The 19,128-nt window shown below is 34.8% G+C and overlaps 1 protein-coding gene across 1 annotated transcript in view; it reads right to left on the bottom strand.

Annotated features, from left to right (window-relative positions):
- The window catches only part of LRRK2 (leucine rich repeat kinase 2), a 138,908-nt gene that overhangs the window by 69,713 nt on the left and 50,067 nt on the right, over window positions 1-19,128 (bottom strand). The window contains exons 19-25 of the mRNA XM_040488426.1: window positions 17,084-17,342; window positions 13,450-13,638; window positions 6,004-6,122; window positions 5,460-5,529; window positions 4,735-4,952; window positions 1,769-2,019; window positions 1,329-1,477 (exon numbers count right to left, since the gene is read on the bottom strand). Coding sequence (XP_040344360.1) covers window positions 1,329-1,477; window positions 1,769-2,019; window positions 4,735-4,952; window positions 5,460-5,529; window positions 6,004-6,122; window positions 13,450-13,638; window positions 17,084-17,342 — 1,255 coding nt within the window. The remainder of the gene's footprint in view (window positions 1-1,328; window positions 1,478-1,768; window positions 2,020-4,734; window positions 4,953-5,459; window positions 5,530-6,003; window positions 6,123-13,449; window positions 13,639-17,083; window positions 17,343-19,128) is intronic.

Consider the following 19,128-nt stretch of genomic DNA (forward strand, 5'->3'; position numbering starts at 1 on the left):
TACTAGCTTCTGAAAGTTCCAACAAAATAAAATATTTTAGGATATGTCAAATTGTATTCTGCTTTTAAGCAGCATTAAAAAGTATTTTACAGAGTCAGTCAGTATACATGGATGGGAAGGTGCACGTGGCCTCCTTTTATCTTCTTGAGGAAGATAAAATATGGGGAGTCCCCATATATTTCCATAAAAGTATTTTGTCCCTTAATACTAGAATGTTCAGATAGACTACTGAACTTATGTTCAGATAAACATAATTCCCTGCTATCTCACATGCTAAGAGAAAATAAAAGTGATGATCATATTCTGTATTACTAGAATATCTTCTAGTATCAGAGCAAGTGCTCAATGAATACACATTAACCTTACTAATTTGAAAACTGTTAACTGATTAATTTTATTTCTAAAAGAAATAATAACAGTAACTATATTTATAATCCAAAAAATTGAGTAAACCTCAGTTGGGCACTCAGTATTCTGGCTTCAACCAGTTCATGCAGCCATATGCATTTTTAGTTTTTCAGACTAAAATGAACCACAGTATAAAGAACTATCTGGGAGTCCAAGGAAATGTCATTTTAGTCTATGACAACAGCAATCTGCTGTAATTTTTTAAATTGAAAATTTTTTCAGTATTAAAAATTTTTTATGTTTTAGAATTTAAAAATAAACTAGTTTTTAGGGTAGCTTCAGGTGTACAGAAGAATTGAGCAGAAAGTACAAAGAGTTCCCTTAAAGCCCTTCTCTCTTCACCATCACTCCCCCTCCCCACACACACACATTTTTATTCTTATGACTAATAACTTGCATAGCTTGGTGTATTTGTTATAATTGGTAAGACAATATTAATACATTATTATTAACTAAAAGTCATCATTTACAATGAAGTTCACTCTTCATGTTGTATGTCCTCTAGGACAAATGTATGATGACACGTACCCACTTTACAGCGTCACACAGAATAGTTTCACTGTCCTAAAAATCCCACTCACCTCCTCATTCCTCTGTCCCTCCCTCCAAACTCCTGACCATCACTGGTTATTTTACTGTCCCCACAGTTCTGTCTTATCCAAAATGTCATATAGTTGGAATCATATAGCACGTAGCCTCTTCAGATTGGCTTCTTTCATGCAGCAATATGCGTTTAAGTTTCTTCCACGTTTTCATGGCTTGAAAACTCATTTTTTTTAATCACTGACCTGTTAACTTTATATCTGAAATTCCCCCATTACATTTAAATTGAAATGCCACCTTTATATCCCCACCTGAAATGTCCATGTATGACTCATCCTCTAATACTGGTTAAAAGGAGATTCCCATAGGATACTTACCAAGATAATTCATTCTGGCACTGAAACTCTCCACTTTAGGACACGCCTCAAGGAAATCTTCTGATAGGGATGTAATGTGGTTTTTACTAAGGTTTAAAATTTTCAGTTCCTTCAGGCTTAAGTGGGAACATATTCCTGATATTTTATTTCTAGTTATAAGAAACAAAATGAGGATTAAATTGCATAAATTCATATGCTTTGAAGAAAAAAATCAAAACAATTTGCCTTCAAAGAATAGCATCAAAGCAGACTGATTAAGTTTTAAATTAGTTGTAAAAATTTAAGTCAACTGATAGAAACTATAATATTAATTCCCTCAGTCTCTTCTCATATTATGGTTTAAAACCCATTACTATAGAAATAATGTCAGCATATTTTGTCATTCTTATGAAACTTCAATGTAAGGCAACCCTTTTGTATTTAATGAGCCCCTTTCTTACCCTTCTAAAATGAGCTGTTCCAATTTCTCTACCACATCACCAAGGTTCTCAGGAAAAGAAGACAGCTGATTATATGACAAGTTAAACTGCTTCAAGGTTGGGCACTTCACTGCAGGATCCAAAAGTACTGAGGGGTTGATGTCGTTTCGAGAGATATCAAGGTTGGCAATACAATTCATTTTCAACAAGTAAGAGGGAAATGATGTAAATTTATTACTGTGCAAGTCCAAATGTGTCAAACACTTCAGGGTCTGGAAAGACAATATTTTAAAATTCTCTAACCATCTGAAAACCATCTGAAAAACTTCAAATTAGCTAATATTTCTGCCTTCCATACCGCTGGTAACTAGAACCATTAAAAAATTTCCAAAGGGGCGCCTGGGTGGCGCAGTCGGTTAAGCGTCCGACTTCAGCCAGGTCACGATCTCGCGGTCCGTGGGTTCGAGCCCCGCGTCGGGCTCTGGGCTGATGGCTCAGAGCCTGGAGCCTGTTTCCGATTCTGTGTCTCCCTCTCTCTCTGCCCCTCCCCCGTTCACGCTCTGTCTCTCTCTGTCCCAAAAACAAATAAACGTTGAAAAAAAAAAAATTAAAAAATTTTCCAAAAACCTGAAAACACAATCCATAAGAGAGCCTCAGTATAATGACTAATCCAACCATCCCTGCTATTAAATGGGTAAAAACCAGGAAAACATAACAGGTAACTGTCAAAAGCAATTCAGAAAAACAGGGTTAAGAGCTTATTTCAGTTTTGTTTTGTTTTTGCAAATTATTCCCGCAAAGAGTGAAATGGAAGCAGAATAAGCCTCAACAAATATTTGAATTAATTAATGAATAAACAGTAGGACACAATCCTGGGAATACATTTTTAAATACTAGCTTTTAGAAACTGTTACACATTTTAATATAAATATGACTTAACCAAAAAAGTAGTCATTGTATACAGGTTTCATTTTAGGACTTCCTCTTTTTTATAAAACTTTTTGTTTCAAATCCCTATTTTCCATTTTTAAGCACTTTCTAATTTTACCATGACAATAAGAAACTTTCCATTTATATGTCAATGTTTTAAATCTTTGGTATGGATTGTCGTCAAACGGCTACAATATAAAAAATAATCTCTTCTCTCTGCTCTTCGTTATATACCAATATATTTATCCTCACAGAAATCTAGAGTTTGACATGATTATAAAGTTTATATTAATGGATCTTTGCCCCAGAAGTTGTTTCAAAATATCTATCACTGTTTCAGATCCTACCAGATTATTCAAAAAAATGTATTTTTAAATTATTCATTCCCAAATTATAACCAGGAAATTTTTTGGCATAGACACCTACAAGCGGTAATTTTATTTTTTTTATTTTTATTTTTTTTAACGTTTATTTATTTTTGAGACAGAGAGAGACAGAGCATGAACGGGGAGGGGCAGAGAGAGAGGGAGACACAGAATCGGAAGCAGGCTCCAGGCTCCGAGCCATCAGCCCAGAGCCCGACGCGGGGCTCGAACTCACGGACGGCGAGATCGTGACCTGAGCTGAAGTCGGACGCTTAACTGACTGCGCCACCCAGGCGCCCCTCAAGCGGTGATTTTAAAAACTGCCATCTATTGGTGCCAATTTAAAATTTCCTTAAGAGATTCTGAGCTGGTCTGGTCTTTAAATATTCTGATGTTTTTCAACCTGTCATGCTCTTTTCAAATCCTCTTTTTTTTTTTAGCTAAGCTATATTCTAGTCCTATTTTACTTACTCTGTAACTAATACTTATTGAAGGTGTACCAAGTGTCAGTCATTAATTCCTTCATGAATTAATTCAATAATCATCTGTTAAGGCTCTACTGTATGGAAGACAGTATGAGGCACTGAGAACAGACATGAACAAGCCTGAAACAGTTCCTGTTCTCAGGAAGTTGACAATTTAGTGAAGAGAATATACCTTAGATCAAAATTTATAAGTGAATGAGCACTGGGGGAAAAACATGGATGCCATGGAAATGTAAATCGGGTGTGTAGCCAACCTGGTCTGGAGGGATGAAGAGAAGAAAAGAAAAGGGTAAGGACCCTTGTGATTTGGTGGATTTAGACTGGCGAAGAGGGGGAGAAAGAGAGAGTGAACATATTTCAGACATGGGTTGCAAGAAGACTGTCCTCCCTTTCTCCAAATACACACACTGTAAAGGAAAGACACCACTTAAATATACTTAAAAAATGCAACGTTAATGTTGCTTTAAAAAGTCTCAAAATTATCGTAAGCTTTATAGGTGAGAAAAGGGAAGAAAAATTCAGTTTTTTCATCACACTTTGCAGTTCAGTCTAAGAATTCAGTTTAATAATTTAAATATTTTATTAAGATTATTTTAATTCATCAGTGTATCTTTGGGTCTTGTCTACAGTACATAAAAATGATGAACAAATATTCAGAGGACTATTCTATTGGCAGATCATTTAATACTTTAATTTTTGAAAATAGGAACTCTGAGCAAAAAGAATCAACTTTTAAGTCTCATATAATTTTAAAACTAAATAAATGCCTTACGGATAGTTTAGCTGAGCCTCTGTATTTCTGCAGGTAAGGAAATGAAAGCTTAGAGCAGCCAAAGTGACACTTATTGTTAAACAACTGGTAGCTAAGCCAGAGCCAGTGCCACTAAACCAGGTGTAACAGTCTACCTACTTTAAACAGTTTAAGTTGTCTTCTAGAAGTAAATAACTGAAGGTATAGCCTTGATACATCCTACCATGTACACATGTATCATCAGGACAGAACCTAGCGTTCCTTTTCATCAGGTCCCCATCCTCAAAGATGTTCTTGAACACCACATAGACTGATACTAATGTGACAACTACCAGAAAGGGGGAATTACTATCCAATGAAGTAATCCTTCTTTGTAAAGATTTAACCATGCAAATTAGATCAAACTGCAAAAGCTCTTCAAATATCCTGAGAGTAATAAGGATAAATTAAATTTACTTCACACAATTGTTGTGGAAAGTTTGTGAGTCCATTCTGGTGAAGCTCCAGCTTTTCAAGATGCTCCAAATGACCACTTATACAGCATTTCTGGCTTAGGGCATCAATGTCTCTTAGTTCGTTTGCTGAAAGGTCTAATGATGTAATATACTCTCTCTCAGAAGCCAGGGAAGAAATGCTGTCTGAATGCCTCATATGGGATTGAAGTTTTGATGACCCTTTTGTCAAAAACAAACAAACAATGGAAACATAAGCAAGTAATTTAAGTTCACTCGGTAAATATTTACTGATCACCTACTACTGTCAGGATCCCTTCCAGGCACTGGAGATTCAGTAGAAAACAAACTACAGAGCTTACATTCCAGTGGCAGAGGTGGACAATAAATAATACATATTTAATCAAATGGTATTAGTAGTGTAAAAAAAAAAAACAATAGACCTGCAGAAAGAGATGAAGAGTTGCATTGGTGACGGTACTATTTGCATTTCAGGAAAGTAGTAGAAAGGATATAAGAGTCAGTCCTACATAGCATCGTAAAAGGTAAAGTTCTAAATCTATAACTGTATTTCATTTTTCTACAGTGTGTGATATCATCAGGTACACAGAATTTGAAGGTTATGTACGATGAAATTAACACCAAAAAAAATTGAACAGAGGAAATTTAACAAAGTACTGTATTCTCCTCAAAATATCTATTTATTTACGATTATTGTCAAATACTTACTGAGTGAGTCATCTGAAGACAATATTTTTCTTTTCCGCCTCAGTAAATCTTCATGATCGAAAATGGGTCCCTATTAAACAAATAGACATTCATAATAAAATCACTATCATTTCTTGCAGCGAAGAGAACAGTTTCCTATCTGGTTTCCTTAAGGATCACTGTAAGACTTCCAGCAAAAGTACTCAGAGGACCAAGCCACACCATAAGACAGAGAGACCTAGCCTGGGCTCCATAGATACGGAGCTCTGAAAAAAAAAAAAAAAAAAAAAAAAAAAGATAAATCATTTTGAAGTGTACTTAGTACATATATGGTCCCAAAAGCTCAAGAAATGTACATTTAAAATGGTTTATACGTATATGTATATGTATATACACATATATATACATATATATACATATATACATATATATATTCTGTATATAAAGTTTTCAAATATTAGGGAATTGCTGTACCAGTAGTTCCTAGCTTTGACACATAATTTCAGTTATCAAGAGAATACCAATAACAAAACACACAACATAATCACAATTAATCATAACTTACCAATGAGTTGGAATGTCTCTGCAAATTTGGTGAGCAACGCTGTAAGGCACGATCTCGGTAAAATTCTCCCACACTAATTGAATTGGATTTTCTTTTCACAAGAAATGAGCCTTCACTTCCTATTTTTAAATGATAAAATAAAGGCAAATAAGAAATGCTGACTCAATCATAAGATGCTAGTATCATAGTACAATCATAAAAGATAACACATATATTCATTGATGGAAATTTCCCAATTCCCACTGTAACAGTTTTACAATGGAAATAATAAACTATGTCGGCTTTTCATTTTCAAAATTCAGCTACATTTCTCTTCATCCATAAATATTTACTGAATGGCTATCTTAGACCAGATACTGAATAAGTGCAGAATAAAGATAAGCAGGAAAAACAATCCATGCCTCATCTGAGTTCATAGTACAGTAGGAAAAGCCAACTAAAAAAATAGTTACATGCTATAATAAATACATGTATGTACAGGAAGCAAAGAAAGTTTACACAAAAATCTGATCAATGTTATTCTTCTTGGTTTCTTTGAATTGCTTTTAGCAAATTTTCAAATTTTATTTAAATATTGGGATAACACTAAATTATTTAATATTCAGCAATCTTGACAACATCTCTATTTAAATTTCATATTATATGGTTTCATTTATTGAATGACGTTAAAGTAAAATAATGAGTTTAGTTGTCAATATTCTGCTGAGATAGAGGAGAGGAGCACACTTCTCTTTTAAAAAATTTTATTTAAGGACACCTGGGTGACTCAGTCGGTTAAGTGTCTGACTTCAGCTCAGGTCATGATCTCACTGTGGGTTTGAGCCCCACATCTGGCTCTGTGCTGATAGCTCAGAGCCTGGAGCCTGCCTCAGAGTCTGTGTCTCCCTCTCTCTCTGTCCCTCCCCCACTCACGCTCTCTCTCTCTCTCTCTCTCTCTTTCAAAAATAAATACACATTAAAAAGATGTTTTTAATGTAATGTGTATTTATTTATTTTGAGAGAGACAGAAAGATCGCAAGCGGGAGAAGGGCAGAAAGAGAGGAAGAATCCCAAACAGGCTCTGCGCTGTCAGCACAAAGTCTAACATGAGGCTCAAACTCATGAAACTGTGAGATCATGACCTGAGCCGAAATCAAGAGTCAGGCGCCCAACCAACTGAGCCACCCAGGCACCCTGAGAAGAACTACTTTTAAAATTATGGATTTTCAGGACTCCTAGATTGCTCAGTTGGCTGAGTGACTCTTGATTTCTGCTCAGGTCATGATCTCATGGTTGTAAATTCAGGCCCGCAGTGGTCTCCACACTGAACATGGAGACTGCTTGAGATTCACTCTCTCTCTCTCTCTCTTTCTCTCTCTTTCCTCTTCCCCTCCCTTGCTAGCACTCTCTCTCTCAAAAAAAAAAAAAAAAAGAAATTACTCATTTTCAACAAAATAAGAATCAATAAATATATTTTTAAGGACAAAAATATATTACTGAAAAATTATGAGATCACAAATCCTAGCACTCTATCTTATAAGCATAAAGAATGAATTTTAAGTTTCAAAACAAATTATAAAATCTACATATCCAAAAATCAATTTTGTAATATTTATATAAATCTTAAAGTTGAAACAGATACTTCCTACTTGGTTCACTATTAAAATTTAATTTACCCTATAATTTTAATTATTTCATGCTTAAGGAACTTAACAAAATAGACTTCAAAGTTAATTACATTTTTGTATCTTATAATTATTACATTTTCATAATTATCCCACTTTATGTTTGTGAAGGTTCTATGAGCATATTGTTTATAGAAGCAACAAAGGCATTTTATAATTATTTTTATGTCAGCAATTCTAACATTTTTCTTTATTTAAAAATACATAATGAGAATTCTTATTTCAGGCATGATGGAGTAACAGACAGCTAACCTGACAACTCTCCCCACAGACAACTAGAAACTTGGAAGAAATATTTTGAACAACTGATTTCAAACACTAGGCAACCAACAAAAGGTTCAGGATGGTGTAGTGCCTGAAAGAAGGGAAACAAATTATATAAGCCTTACGCTCACCCTGGCTTTCTGCCTGAAGACCATTAAGGGCCACAGGCACAGGGAGAAGGAATTTAAACAAAGCCCAATGGTTTTCCTGAGATGAAAAGGTGGAGATCAATGCTCATGGAGACTAACTAAGCTGGGAGTTCTGGGCAGAGTCTTGAAAAAAGAGCTTCAGTAATTGGCACAGGGGTTTCCAGCAGATTTGCACTATAAGAAATGTAAACAGGAGTTCTTCAAGAGGAAAAAAAGAATACTGGATGGATCATATGGAGGGTTTAAGTCACCAAAAAATTACAATCCTTAATTTTTGTGCATTCAATAACAAAGCTCCAAAACACAGAAAGCATAAACAGATGGAATTAAAAGATGAATTAACAAATCCATGGTTACAATTTCAACATATATTCATCAAATACAATAGAGAGAAAAATTAGTAAAGATATAGAAGACCTAAAAAATACTACCAATTTGACCTAATTGACCCCACAATAGCGGAATACACATTCTTTTAAGTGACACATAGAACATTCACCAACACAGACCAGACAGTAGTCCAAAAAACAAGTCTCAATAAATTAAAAAGACTATAAATCATTAGATTCTCTGACCACAACAAAGTTATATATGATATCAATAACAAGGGGATATTGGAAAAGTTTCCAAATATATGGAAAACAAACAACACTCTCCTAAATAATCCATGACTCCAAAAAAATCACAAAGGAAATCAGAAAATTTTCAACACTGAATATAAACAGAACATACAAAAATTGTGGGATGCAGCTAACGTGGTCCCCAAAAGAATTTGTATTGGTCTTAAATGTTTATACTAGAAAATAACAAAAAGGTCTAAAAATCAGTGTTCTAAGCATCCACATTAAGAATCTTTAAAAAGAAGAGCCAAATCAAATGAAAATAAGTAAAATAAAGGAAACAAAGATTAAAGCAAAAATCAGTAAAAAAGAAAATGGACAAATGACAGAGAAGAATCAATGAAACAAAATGCGGATTCTTTGAAAACATCAATCAAATTAATAAACTTGAGCCAATGAACATACAAAGGGAAAGACACAAATTACCAATGTCAAGATTTAAAGCATTTTGAGGTCTAGTAGAAATTGTGCTCTGTTGATTGGGGGCGGGGGCTGGTCTGTGTGATTGCAAAGGTGTACTGCAACAGCCTTTTTATCTGGGAGCCCCTGTGTCATTCAAATATCTAATTCTGAGTTGTACAAAGTGTCACATTATACTATCTGTACATTGTGCTTTCTAGGCAGATCTATATTGTGTATTTTTTGGAATTTTTTATTTAATTTCTTGGAGATCACTGTGAATGGATCAAGAAATCCAGAATAGCCATTTTTTTTTAAATATCCATTTAAAATCTGTTCATTTAAGTGGGACCATTAGCTTGTCACCAAGCAGAACTCTTTTAAAACAAATTTAAAACTACTTGTGGCCTATATATGTTTAATCCTAATTGAAGAGGAAGCTTCTAACTCAACACAGTAACCAGTTGTAAAACCCAGACCTTTATCAACACCATGTAAAGAATTTCAGGACTCATATACAGATAGACAATAAAGTCATGCAATTTGAAAAGCAGTGTTTCATTATGAAAGAGCTCTCAAATTCCTTTTAAAGCTAATCTAATAAAAAAGATGTATAAATATTCTTGAAAAAAAGAATTAAAGATCAGGTATCTCTTACAAAGGTTAACAGGACAGTAGGAGAATTATTATGAATGACATTAAATACAAGTTTGGCAACTTATGTAAAATGGACAAATTACTTGAAAGTTGAAAATTACAAAAACTGAAGCAAGAAGTAATAGAAAATCAAAATAACCATAAAGCTATTAAACTTATTAAATTTATGATAAAAATAGCCCCCCCCCCAAATAAATTTCCAAACCTACATAGCTTTACTGGTGAAGCCTATCAAACATTTAAGAAGGAAATAATACCTCTCTTATACAAAATTTTAAAGACAATGGTGGAGTTGGAAACACTTCCCAACTCATTTAAAAGAGGCTAGCATTACTCTCATAATTATAAGAAAACATAAAACTACAGACCAATACTCCTCACAGATGCAAAATGCTTTAACAACATTTTAGACAATCAAATCCAACAATATATAAAAAAGGATAATGTATCATACCAGGTGAGATTTATCCCACAAATGCAAGTTTAGTTTAACATGAGAAAGTCAATCAACATAATTAGCCATATTAATAGAATAAAGGGGGGAAATATGCCTATTTTAACAGATGCAAAAAAGCATTTTCCAAAACCCATTAGTAATAAAAAGGCTCAGCAAACAATTAGTTGAAAGGAACTTCCTCTACTTGATGAAGGCTATCTATGAAAAAACTACAGATAATATCATACTTAATGATGAGAGACTGAATGCTTTCCCCTTAAATTTGGAAACCGGAAACAATGCCTACCCTGAACACTTCTATTCAACATAGTACTAGAAGTTCTAGTCAATGCAATAAGACAAGAAAAACAAAAAAGACATATAGATTAGAAAGGAAGAGATCTGTCTTTATTAGCAATTGGCCTTATTGTGAACATAGAAAACTGGAGTGGAGTCAACAACAAGCTGTTAGAGACACACGTTAAACAAGTAAGTCCACAAAATACAATCTTAATATACAAAGAAATCAACTGTATTTCTCTATGCCATCAGTGAACTATTGGAAATTGGAATTCAAATACAATACTATTTACAATACCATCAGAAAATATACAATAAAAAAAATTGGTTAGAGAAACTTAAAATAATAAATGAAAATATATACATTTATATGTCAAAAGACTCATATTAAGATATCAATTCTCCTAGATTTATTATAGATTTATCTGAAGAAATTATTCATATGTTAATTCTATATTATGTAATATTAATAGTATATAATTAATAGGGTAATTCTACATTAAATGTATGTATTTAATTCTAATAAAAACTCCAGCACAAAATTAATTTGTTGACTCAAAATGTATATGGATATGCAACAAACCTAGAATAGTGAGAGCAATTTTGGAAAAAACAAACAAACAAAAAACACCAGAGGATTTACACTATCTGATTTCAAGACCTACCATTAAGCTAAAGTAATCAAGGCAGTATGGCATGAGCATAAGGATGAAGACATAAATTAATCCCACAGGATAAAGAATGCAGAAATAGAACTACGCTTACATGGTCAATTAAGTTGGACAAAAATGCCATTAATTCAATGAAGAAATATAGTGTTTTCACAAAATGATGTTTAAAAACTGGATATCCATATGTAAAAAAGAGTACTGTCAATCCTTCAGTGACATACATGAAAATTACTTAAAATGGATTATAGACTAAATGTAAAAGCTAAGGTTTTAACACTTCTATGAGGAAACACGGGAAAAATAGTCACAAATTTGGGATAGGAAATATTTCTTAAAAGGAATAAAAAACACAAACCATAAAAGAAAAAACTCAAAACCTGTACTTTATCTAAATTTAAAATCTATGCTCTTTAAAAAATAACATTAACAGGGTGCCTGGGTGGCTCGGTGGTTGGGCGACCGACTTTGACTCAGGTCATGATCTCGCGGTCCGTGAGTTCGAGCCCCGCGTCGGGCTCTGGGCTGACATCTCAGAGCCTGGAGCCTGTTTCAGATTCTGTGTCTCCCTCTCTCTCTGACCCTCCCCCATTCATGCTCTGTCTCTCTCTGTCTCAAAAATAAATAAACGTTAAAAAAAATAATAATAAAAAAAATAACATTAACAAAATGAAAGACAAATTATGACAGGGAGAAAATATTTGCAATTTATATATTGTCAAAGGAATTCTACCTAAATATGAAGAACTCTTTATGACATAAAGAACTCTTATAATACAATAGTAAGACAACAACCCAACTAAAAGTCAGCAAAAGTTCTGAAAAGATACTTTGCAAAAACAAATGTGAATTGTCAATAAAAACATGAAAATATTCTCAATATCTATAGTCATCAGGGAATGAAAATTAAGCCCAAATGAGTTAGGACTACACCTTCACTAGAACGGCTAAAATTAAAGTGCCTGATGATATCAAGCAGTACAGTATGACAAAGATGTACAGCAACTAGAGAGTTCATATTGCTGAAGGAAGTGTACATGGTGTAACTACTTTGGAAAACAAGCAGACATAAAAGAGAACATACTGTATCATCCTATTCATATAAAACTTAAGAAAATACTCATTTAATCTATAGTGACAAAAAGATCAGTAGTTACAGGGACCAAGGATTGGGGGATTTGTGAAAAGGCATAAAAGGAACTTTTATAGATAATAGAAATGTTGCATAATTTAATAGTGGTGATGATTGCATGGATGTACAAATTTTTCAAAACCCATGAAAACACACACTTAAAATGGGTGCATTTTATTTCATATTAATTATATATAAATAAAATCGGTTTTAAAAAATACTTGGGCCAAAAAAGAAAATACGTGGGCCAGAGATTTTGAGATTTGGGGAGAACTCTTACTGTTTGCCCTCTCAAATACCTTTATGGGTCACCCAAAGTTTTCAATCATACTGTTAATAAAAAAGCACGACACCCGATTTTTACCAAATTGCATAATGTTAAATATGTCCACCCTAGTTACTGTCATTAAATATATTGCCATGTCAATTATTTTAAGTTATTTCAGGGGAATTACTAAAATATTAAAATTACTTTATTTCCTCTAAAGGTAAAAATTTTTTAATGAAGCATTTCCTATTTGGCAAGCACTTCCCAGACATTTTACATACATTTTTTCTAATGCTAGAAGATTTGCAACACTATCTTCAATAAGGGTTAGGAGCATACAAACCCACAAAAGGACCTTGTCAATGATGGAACATGGAATCCAATTCTAGCCTGATTCAGTGTTTTCACTACATTAGTCACAATTAACTGATCATGGTTAATATTCTAATACTTTGGAAGTGCAGATACATTTTCTTGAGTCATTGCCTTAACTGGAATTAGTGAGCATTAACTATTTCCAATGATGAACACATGTTTCCTCAAGTTTTACAAATGAATTAAATCAGATTTTTGTCTCAGTTTCTATCGTTCAACACCAGTGCATAAATGTTTTGTTTTTTTTTTTTAATTTTTTTTTCAACGTTTATTTATTTTTGGGACAGAGAGAGACAGAGCATGAACGGGGGAGGGGCAGAGAGAGAGGGAGACACAGAATTGGAAACAGGCTCCAGGCTCTGAGCCATCAGCCCAGAGCCTGACGCGGGGCTCGAATTCACGGACCGCGAGATCGTGACCTGGCTGAAGTCGGACGCTTAACCGACTGCGCCACCCAGGCGCCCGTGCATAAGTGTTTTAAAACATAAAGGGAATATTTCTTTGGAATACATACCTTCACTATCCAGGTCATCACTTTGACCAAACACACTGTCTACACAAGAGTCTGGAATGAAGGTCCATTCATCAAATTTATCAAGAACTTCTTCAGGAAAATTCCCATCGCTGCCTGAGGCTGCTCCTTCTTCCACAACACTTTTCATCTGATATCTGAGCACCATTCTTGCTAGGGTGGATCCTATATCTACAATAAAAAGATACACCAGCAAGTTACAAATCAACAAACATAAACACAAATCATACCAAAGTTCTTTCCAGAGAAATTTTTATTCTTTCCAAAGTCACTTTGTAACCATGATATTGCATAAAAAGCAGGCAGTGAATTTAAATTTTTTATAAATCATAAAAATTTACTCAAAGCTTTGGTGGAAGTGACAAAACTGAATATTTATGACGCGAACTTGACCCGGGAAAGAGCCTGGGCTTTGAAGCCACACAGACCTGAGCTCAAATAACAGTAACAGCACTTGCAAGTTACATAAGCTCTCTGAATGTTAGTTTCCTCACTTGGGAAATGGAGATGACAACGTACGATTATGGAAAAGATTAAAGGAAATGGTGCAAATAAAATGTTTACTTAGCACAATGCTTAGAACACAGAAGATGCTCAATAAATGATATAGTTACTTTTTTATAAACTATTTGATAAGTGATTCATTCTACTGGGAAATTTGGTGAAATTCAAAAGTTAACATCCTATTTTATTACATCTTATATTATGCTTTGTTATGAAGAAATTAGTTGGCAGAACTCTCATTGTGTTATGTACAGCCTGGAAAATCTCTTCAAACATTACTTCCATAGCTCACATGACTGACGTGTATGAGACTCAGTCAAGTACTACCTGAAAAATGTTTTGAAGCTATGAATTCAAAATGTTCTTTACTCAGACGAACCGCTAATATAATTATGGTCATACCCTCCAATCAATCAATGACATGACTGTATTTTTTTAATTAGGTGAGACTTATCAAAGGTAAAAAACTTCATGTAGAACAAAGAGAATACAGTGGATAGGAAATCTCCCTTCTTCCCTCTCCAGTGTCCATCAGAAATCAGAGATTTAAGTAAACAGGTTGCTGGCAGGAGACTGAAGTGATAGAACATGGGATCTAATCATATTTCATTAGTTTCCAAAGTCCCCAGAGGGAAACCAAGTAATACATTTCTGGGGTTTTCTTGTGACAGAGTCTTTTCATATTCAAACATTTATGACTACCATATCTCACCAACATCAGTATACTAAAAACATTGCTCTGTGCTTTTTTATTTTTATTTTTTTTTTACTTAATAATGCACTCTCTATCTGACCATTTGGATTTGTTAGATGGTTTTTTCTCCAATGATTGCAAAGCATTCCACTGCATGAATGTCCCATGATTGATTCAAATACTTCCTTTTGAAGGATACTTAGAATTTTTCCCCTAATCTCTGGCTATTATAAACAATATTTTATTGTGCACCCTTGCACCCCTGCATCACGGATTCCTATCAGTATGTAGCTGGTCAAAAAAGCATGGATGTGCATTTAAAATATTAATGGATGTTGCCAGATTGTCCTCAAAAGAGGATAATTTGAATTCATATCAATAATGTGTGAAATGCCTATTTCCACTTATGTTTACCCAATTACCAATTTTTTATTTTTGCCAATATTATGAATATTTAATTAGCCCTACTATGTGCAAAGTACTAGTTAGATGCTAAAGTTACAACACTGGAAAAAAAATGACATTGACTTCATGATGCATATAATCTACCAAAAGGTAGATCATAAAAAGAAAAAATACAATTATATAACGTAATAAATGCTACTACAGGTAAGAAACAAGGTGCGACAGGAATATGGGGGATGATCTTCCACAGAGATTTCATATGGGCAGGAATGTTTTCTTCTAAAAAGTGATTTGGGGCTGAAGCAAAAAAAAAAAAAAAAGAAAAGAAGAGACAGACAAGTGGACAGAAGGTAAGGCAGGCAGGTAGCTAGATTAACACTGGAAGACACATGACACATTTAGACACATTTTATGACACATTTTAGAAACCGAGGGAAGGAGAGCCTGGGTGGCTCAGTCAGTTAAGCATCTGACCCTTGATATCAGCTCAGGTCTTGATCTCAAGGTCATGAGTTCAAGCCTCGTGTTGGGCTCTACACTGGACATGAAGCCTACTTTAAAAAAAAAAAAAAAAAAAAGGAGAGAAACTTAGGGAAATTAGCCTGACTGGATCTTCTAGGGCCCACCAGAATGTTGGAAACCTGGAATTTGTAGAGGCACTAATAAGCATGGATGGATACTTTCTCCCAGCAGCATTTTCAGCAACCTTGGTGAAGGGAAGGGAAAAAGCAGACCACTGGACTGAACAGGAATAGGATATTGCCAGGTAAATGCACCAGAAAAATGACAGGAAAGCTAACATGTTGTTAACAAGAGAGTACTTAAGGTGAAGATCACTGTAGGGAAGGAAGCAGGCATGGAAGTTAACTTAACAGAGGGAAATAGGGAGCTCAAACTTTAAGAACACATTTAGTGTGAGTGACTGACATCTGAAATGACAGAAATCTTAACAGAGGATGATGCTAACTTGTCATTAATATATTTAATATGTACAAAACATGTATTAACTCAAAAATTTCAAGAAAATACCTTTTTAGCTGAAATATTGAAAAACTGAAAACTAAATATGTTAATATGAAGATGCAAAGTATATATGAGTGGGGCACCTGGGTGGCTCAGTCAGTTAAACGTCCGACTTCAGCCCAGGTCATGATCTCATGGTTGATGAGTTCGAGCCCCGCATCAAGCTCTGTGCTGACAGCTCAGAGCCTGCACCCTGCTTCGGATTCTGTGTCTCCTCCTCTCTCTTCCCCTCCCCCACTTATACTCTGTCTTTCTGTCTCTCAAAAATAAATAAATGTAAAATTTTTTTTTCAAAGTATATATGTGTATAAGTTTCTGCATATACATTTTAATGCATATGTATATGTAAGCATATAAAAAATCTGGTAAGAAAATCTACATTGATAAGGGACAAAATACTCATTTTCTTTCTTATAGTTTTTATGTGTTTTCCTATTCTTAAAATGAGCATGGATTAGTTTTATAATAAAAAAATATATGTTTCTTTAAAAAGCAACTGCTCAGAAACATCCCACTGTCCCACTCTATCTTTATAAAACATTTGCTAGGAAACAAAGAATTAAATAAAATATCACTTTCAAGCATTTCATAACCAAAAAAAAAAAAAAAAGATATCAACAACAACAACAAAAAGATACCCAAACCTTCACAATATTTTTGGCTTAAGTTATACCAAATTGAAATAAACCTAATGAAAATATTAGTGACTTAAAAAAAAATACTAATAGGGGCGCCTGGGTAGCTCAGTCAGTTGAGTGTCCAACTTCGGCTCAGGTCATCTCACTGTCTGTGAGTTCAAGTCCCGCATCGGGCTCTGTGCTGACAGCTCAGAGACTAGAGCCTGTTTCAGATTCTGTGTCTCCCTCTCTCTCTGACCCTCCCCCGTTCATGCTCTCTCTTTCTGTCTAAAAATAAATAAACGTTAAAAAAAAATTTTTTTAAATACTAATAAAAACCAGACTTGGACAAAATCGTCCTGCTAATACTCACTTGTTTCTTTTCTTAAATTAGATGTCCTATCTGGAAACAAAGGACCAAGCCATGAAGGTTCGATTTTTCCTATACAAAATCCTCCAAGGCAAATGCTATTATTGGCCAGATCCAGGGCGAGTCTCCGTAAGAGTAAGCTGATGATCTGGCTGTCACCTTTTCCAATGCTTATTGTCAGAGCTTTCCGGACATCCTGTTCACGGGAACCACCATTCAGTAACAGTTCCACCAATTTGGGACTGCTTGCTTTCTCACATACCTATTAAAGGAAAAAAGAAGGTGACCATATTAAAAGCCTATATTTCTTCCTTTTGGTAGACATGTAAATTGAATTTGGTGTGATTTTTCTCTACACCCTCATTTAGATAGAAATAAAATAAAATAAGGCAAAACTCATCCTTGAAATAGATTAGGAAAATACAGTAAGGTTAGCACCACAAATATCAGAGTAGCAGAAGCCAAATAATCTGCCACATGAGTCAGGTACTATGAAAAAGGCACCATCATATGGAGAAAAAGCTCTTAACACCTGACTTAAGAAAGCTGAGGCTTCACCAATGATACACATTGCTTACACCTTCTGGGATTCCGTCTGCTCCTTGTAAGACATCTGGGAAACTAGTACCATACACAGTAAAGGCTACTTCCCTGCCTTCATTCATGATATAGAATATCTAAATGAGAATATGAACATCATAAAACTTGTAAATGCCACATACAAAGGCTTCTGGCTTTCCAGCACAAGACCCTGAATTTCCACAAAGAAATTTCCTATCTGTTTTCTACCTTCCCCTGAATACTGTTTTCAGAGCATGTGCTCAAGGTAGGTTCGCATGCTGGGTGCTACAAAAACTACAGTGACCCCAGTAAGCAGAGGGAAGGCTTAGCAACCTACAGCATACTGGCCTACACAGAAGCAGCTTCTAAAAGGTGAAGGAATGATGGTCTGCTAACAAGAAGATCAAAGTAACAGATAATAGAAATATTGTATGTCAGGAACTGTGCTAAATTCTGTATACACTTGATTTCTAATCCTTATTAAAAACCCTTTGTCAGGGGCGCCGGGTGGCTCAGTCAGTTTAGCATCTGACTTTGGCTCAGGTCATGATCTCACGGTTCATGGGTTTGAGCCCCATTTTGGACTCTGTGCTCACAGCTCAGCCTGGATCCTGCTTCAGATTCTGTGTCTCCCTCTCTCTCTGCTCTCTCTCTCAAAATAAACATTAAAAAAAAAGTCTATGTCATAAAAATTATTATCCACATTTTACAGATGAATATTTAGAAAAATTATGTGATTTTTCCAAACCTATTAGAGGTAATCAACAAGAGACTTGGATTTCAAGTCAAGCCTGTGCTCCTTTCACTGCCCACAATTAAGGATTAATTTTTTTTTCTTTTCTTTTTTCTTTTCTCTTTTTTTCTTTTCTCTTTCTTTTCTTTCTTTTCAAGACAAGACCCTAAGATCTAAGGTACCAGGTGAGGGGAAGGAGACTGGGGGAAATTCCTGAATTCTCTAGAATTAATGTATGTTCAAGAGATTTGAGGGGATCATTCTGTGGTTTCACGGCACCAACTCAATGCCCACTAGTCTCCAGGTTACCTACCTTCAACCCATTCTCCCCAGAGCCACTATCATACCTTTCTACTTTAGATATGAGCAGGTCACTGCCCAGAAATCTTCTAAACCCCTCTGCTCTAAGACATTCCCCCAAACACAACATGAGGTTTTTCTAAAACTTCATTACCTTCATTTATACTATTTCTACTGCCCTAAATATCTAATTCTACTCTGCATCCAGCAAAAAGACGTTCATTCCTTTTGTTTTTTTTTTGTTTTTTTTTTTTGAGAGAGAGAGAGAGAGAGAAAGAGAGAGAGACAGCGTGAGTGGGAAGAGAAAGAATCTCAAGCAGGCTCCAGGCTCAGTGCAGAGCCCAATGCAGGGCTCAATCCCATGACCCAGGGATCATTACCTGAGCCAAAACCAAGATGTGGACGCTCAACTCACTGAGCCATTCAGGCACCCCAAAAGATGTTCATTCTTGAA

The sequence above is a fragment of the Herpailurus yagouaroundi genome, unplaced genomic scaffold (assembly GCF_014898765.1).
Source record: "Herpailurus yagouaroundi ecotype Mexico unplaced genomic scaffold, PumYag 166, whole genome shotgun sequence".
NCBI lineage: Eukaryota > Metazoa > Chordata > Mammalia > Carnivora > Felidae > Herpailurus > Herpailurus yagouaroundi.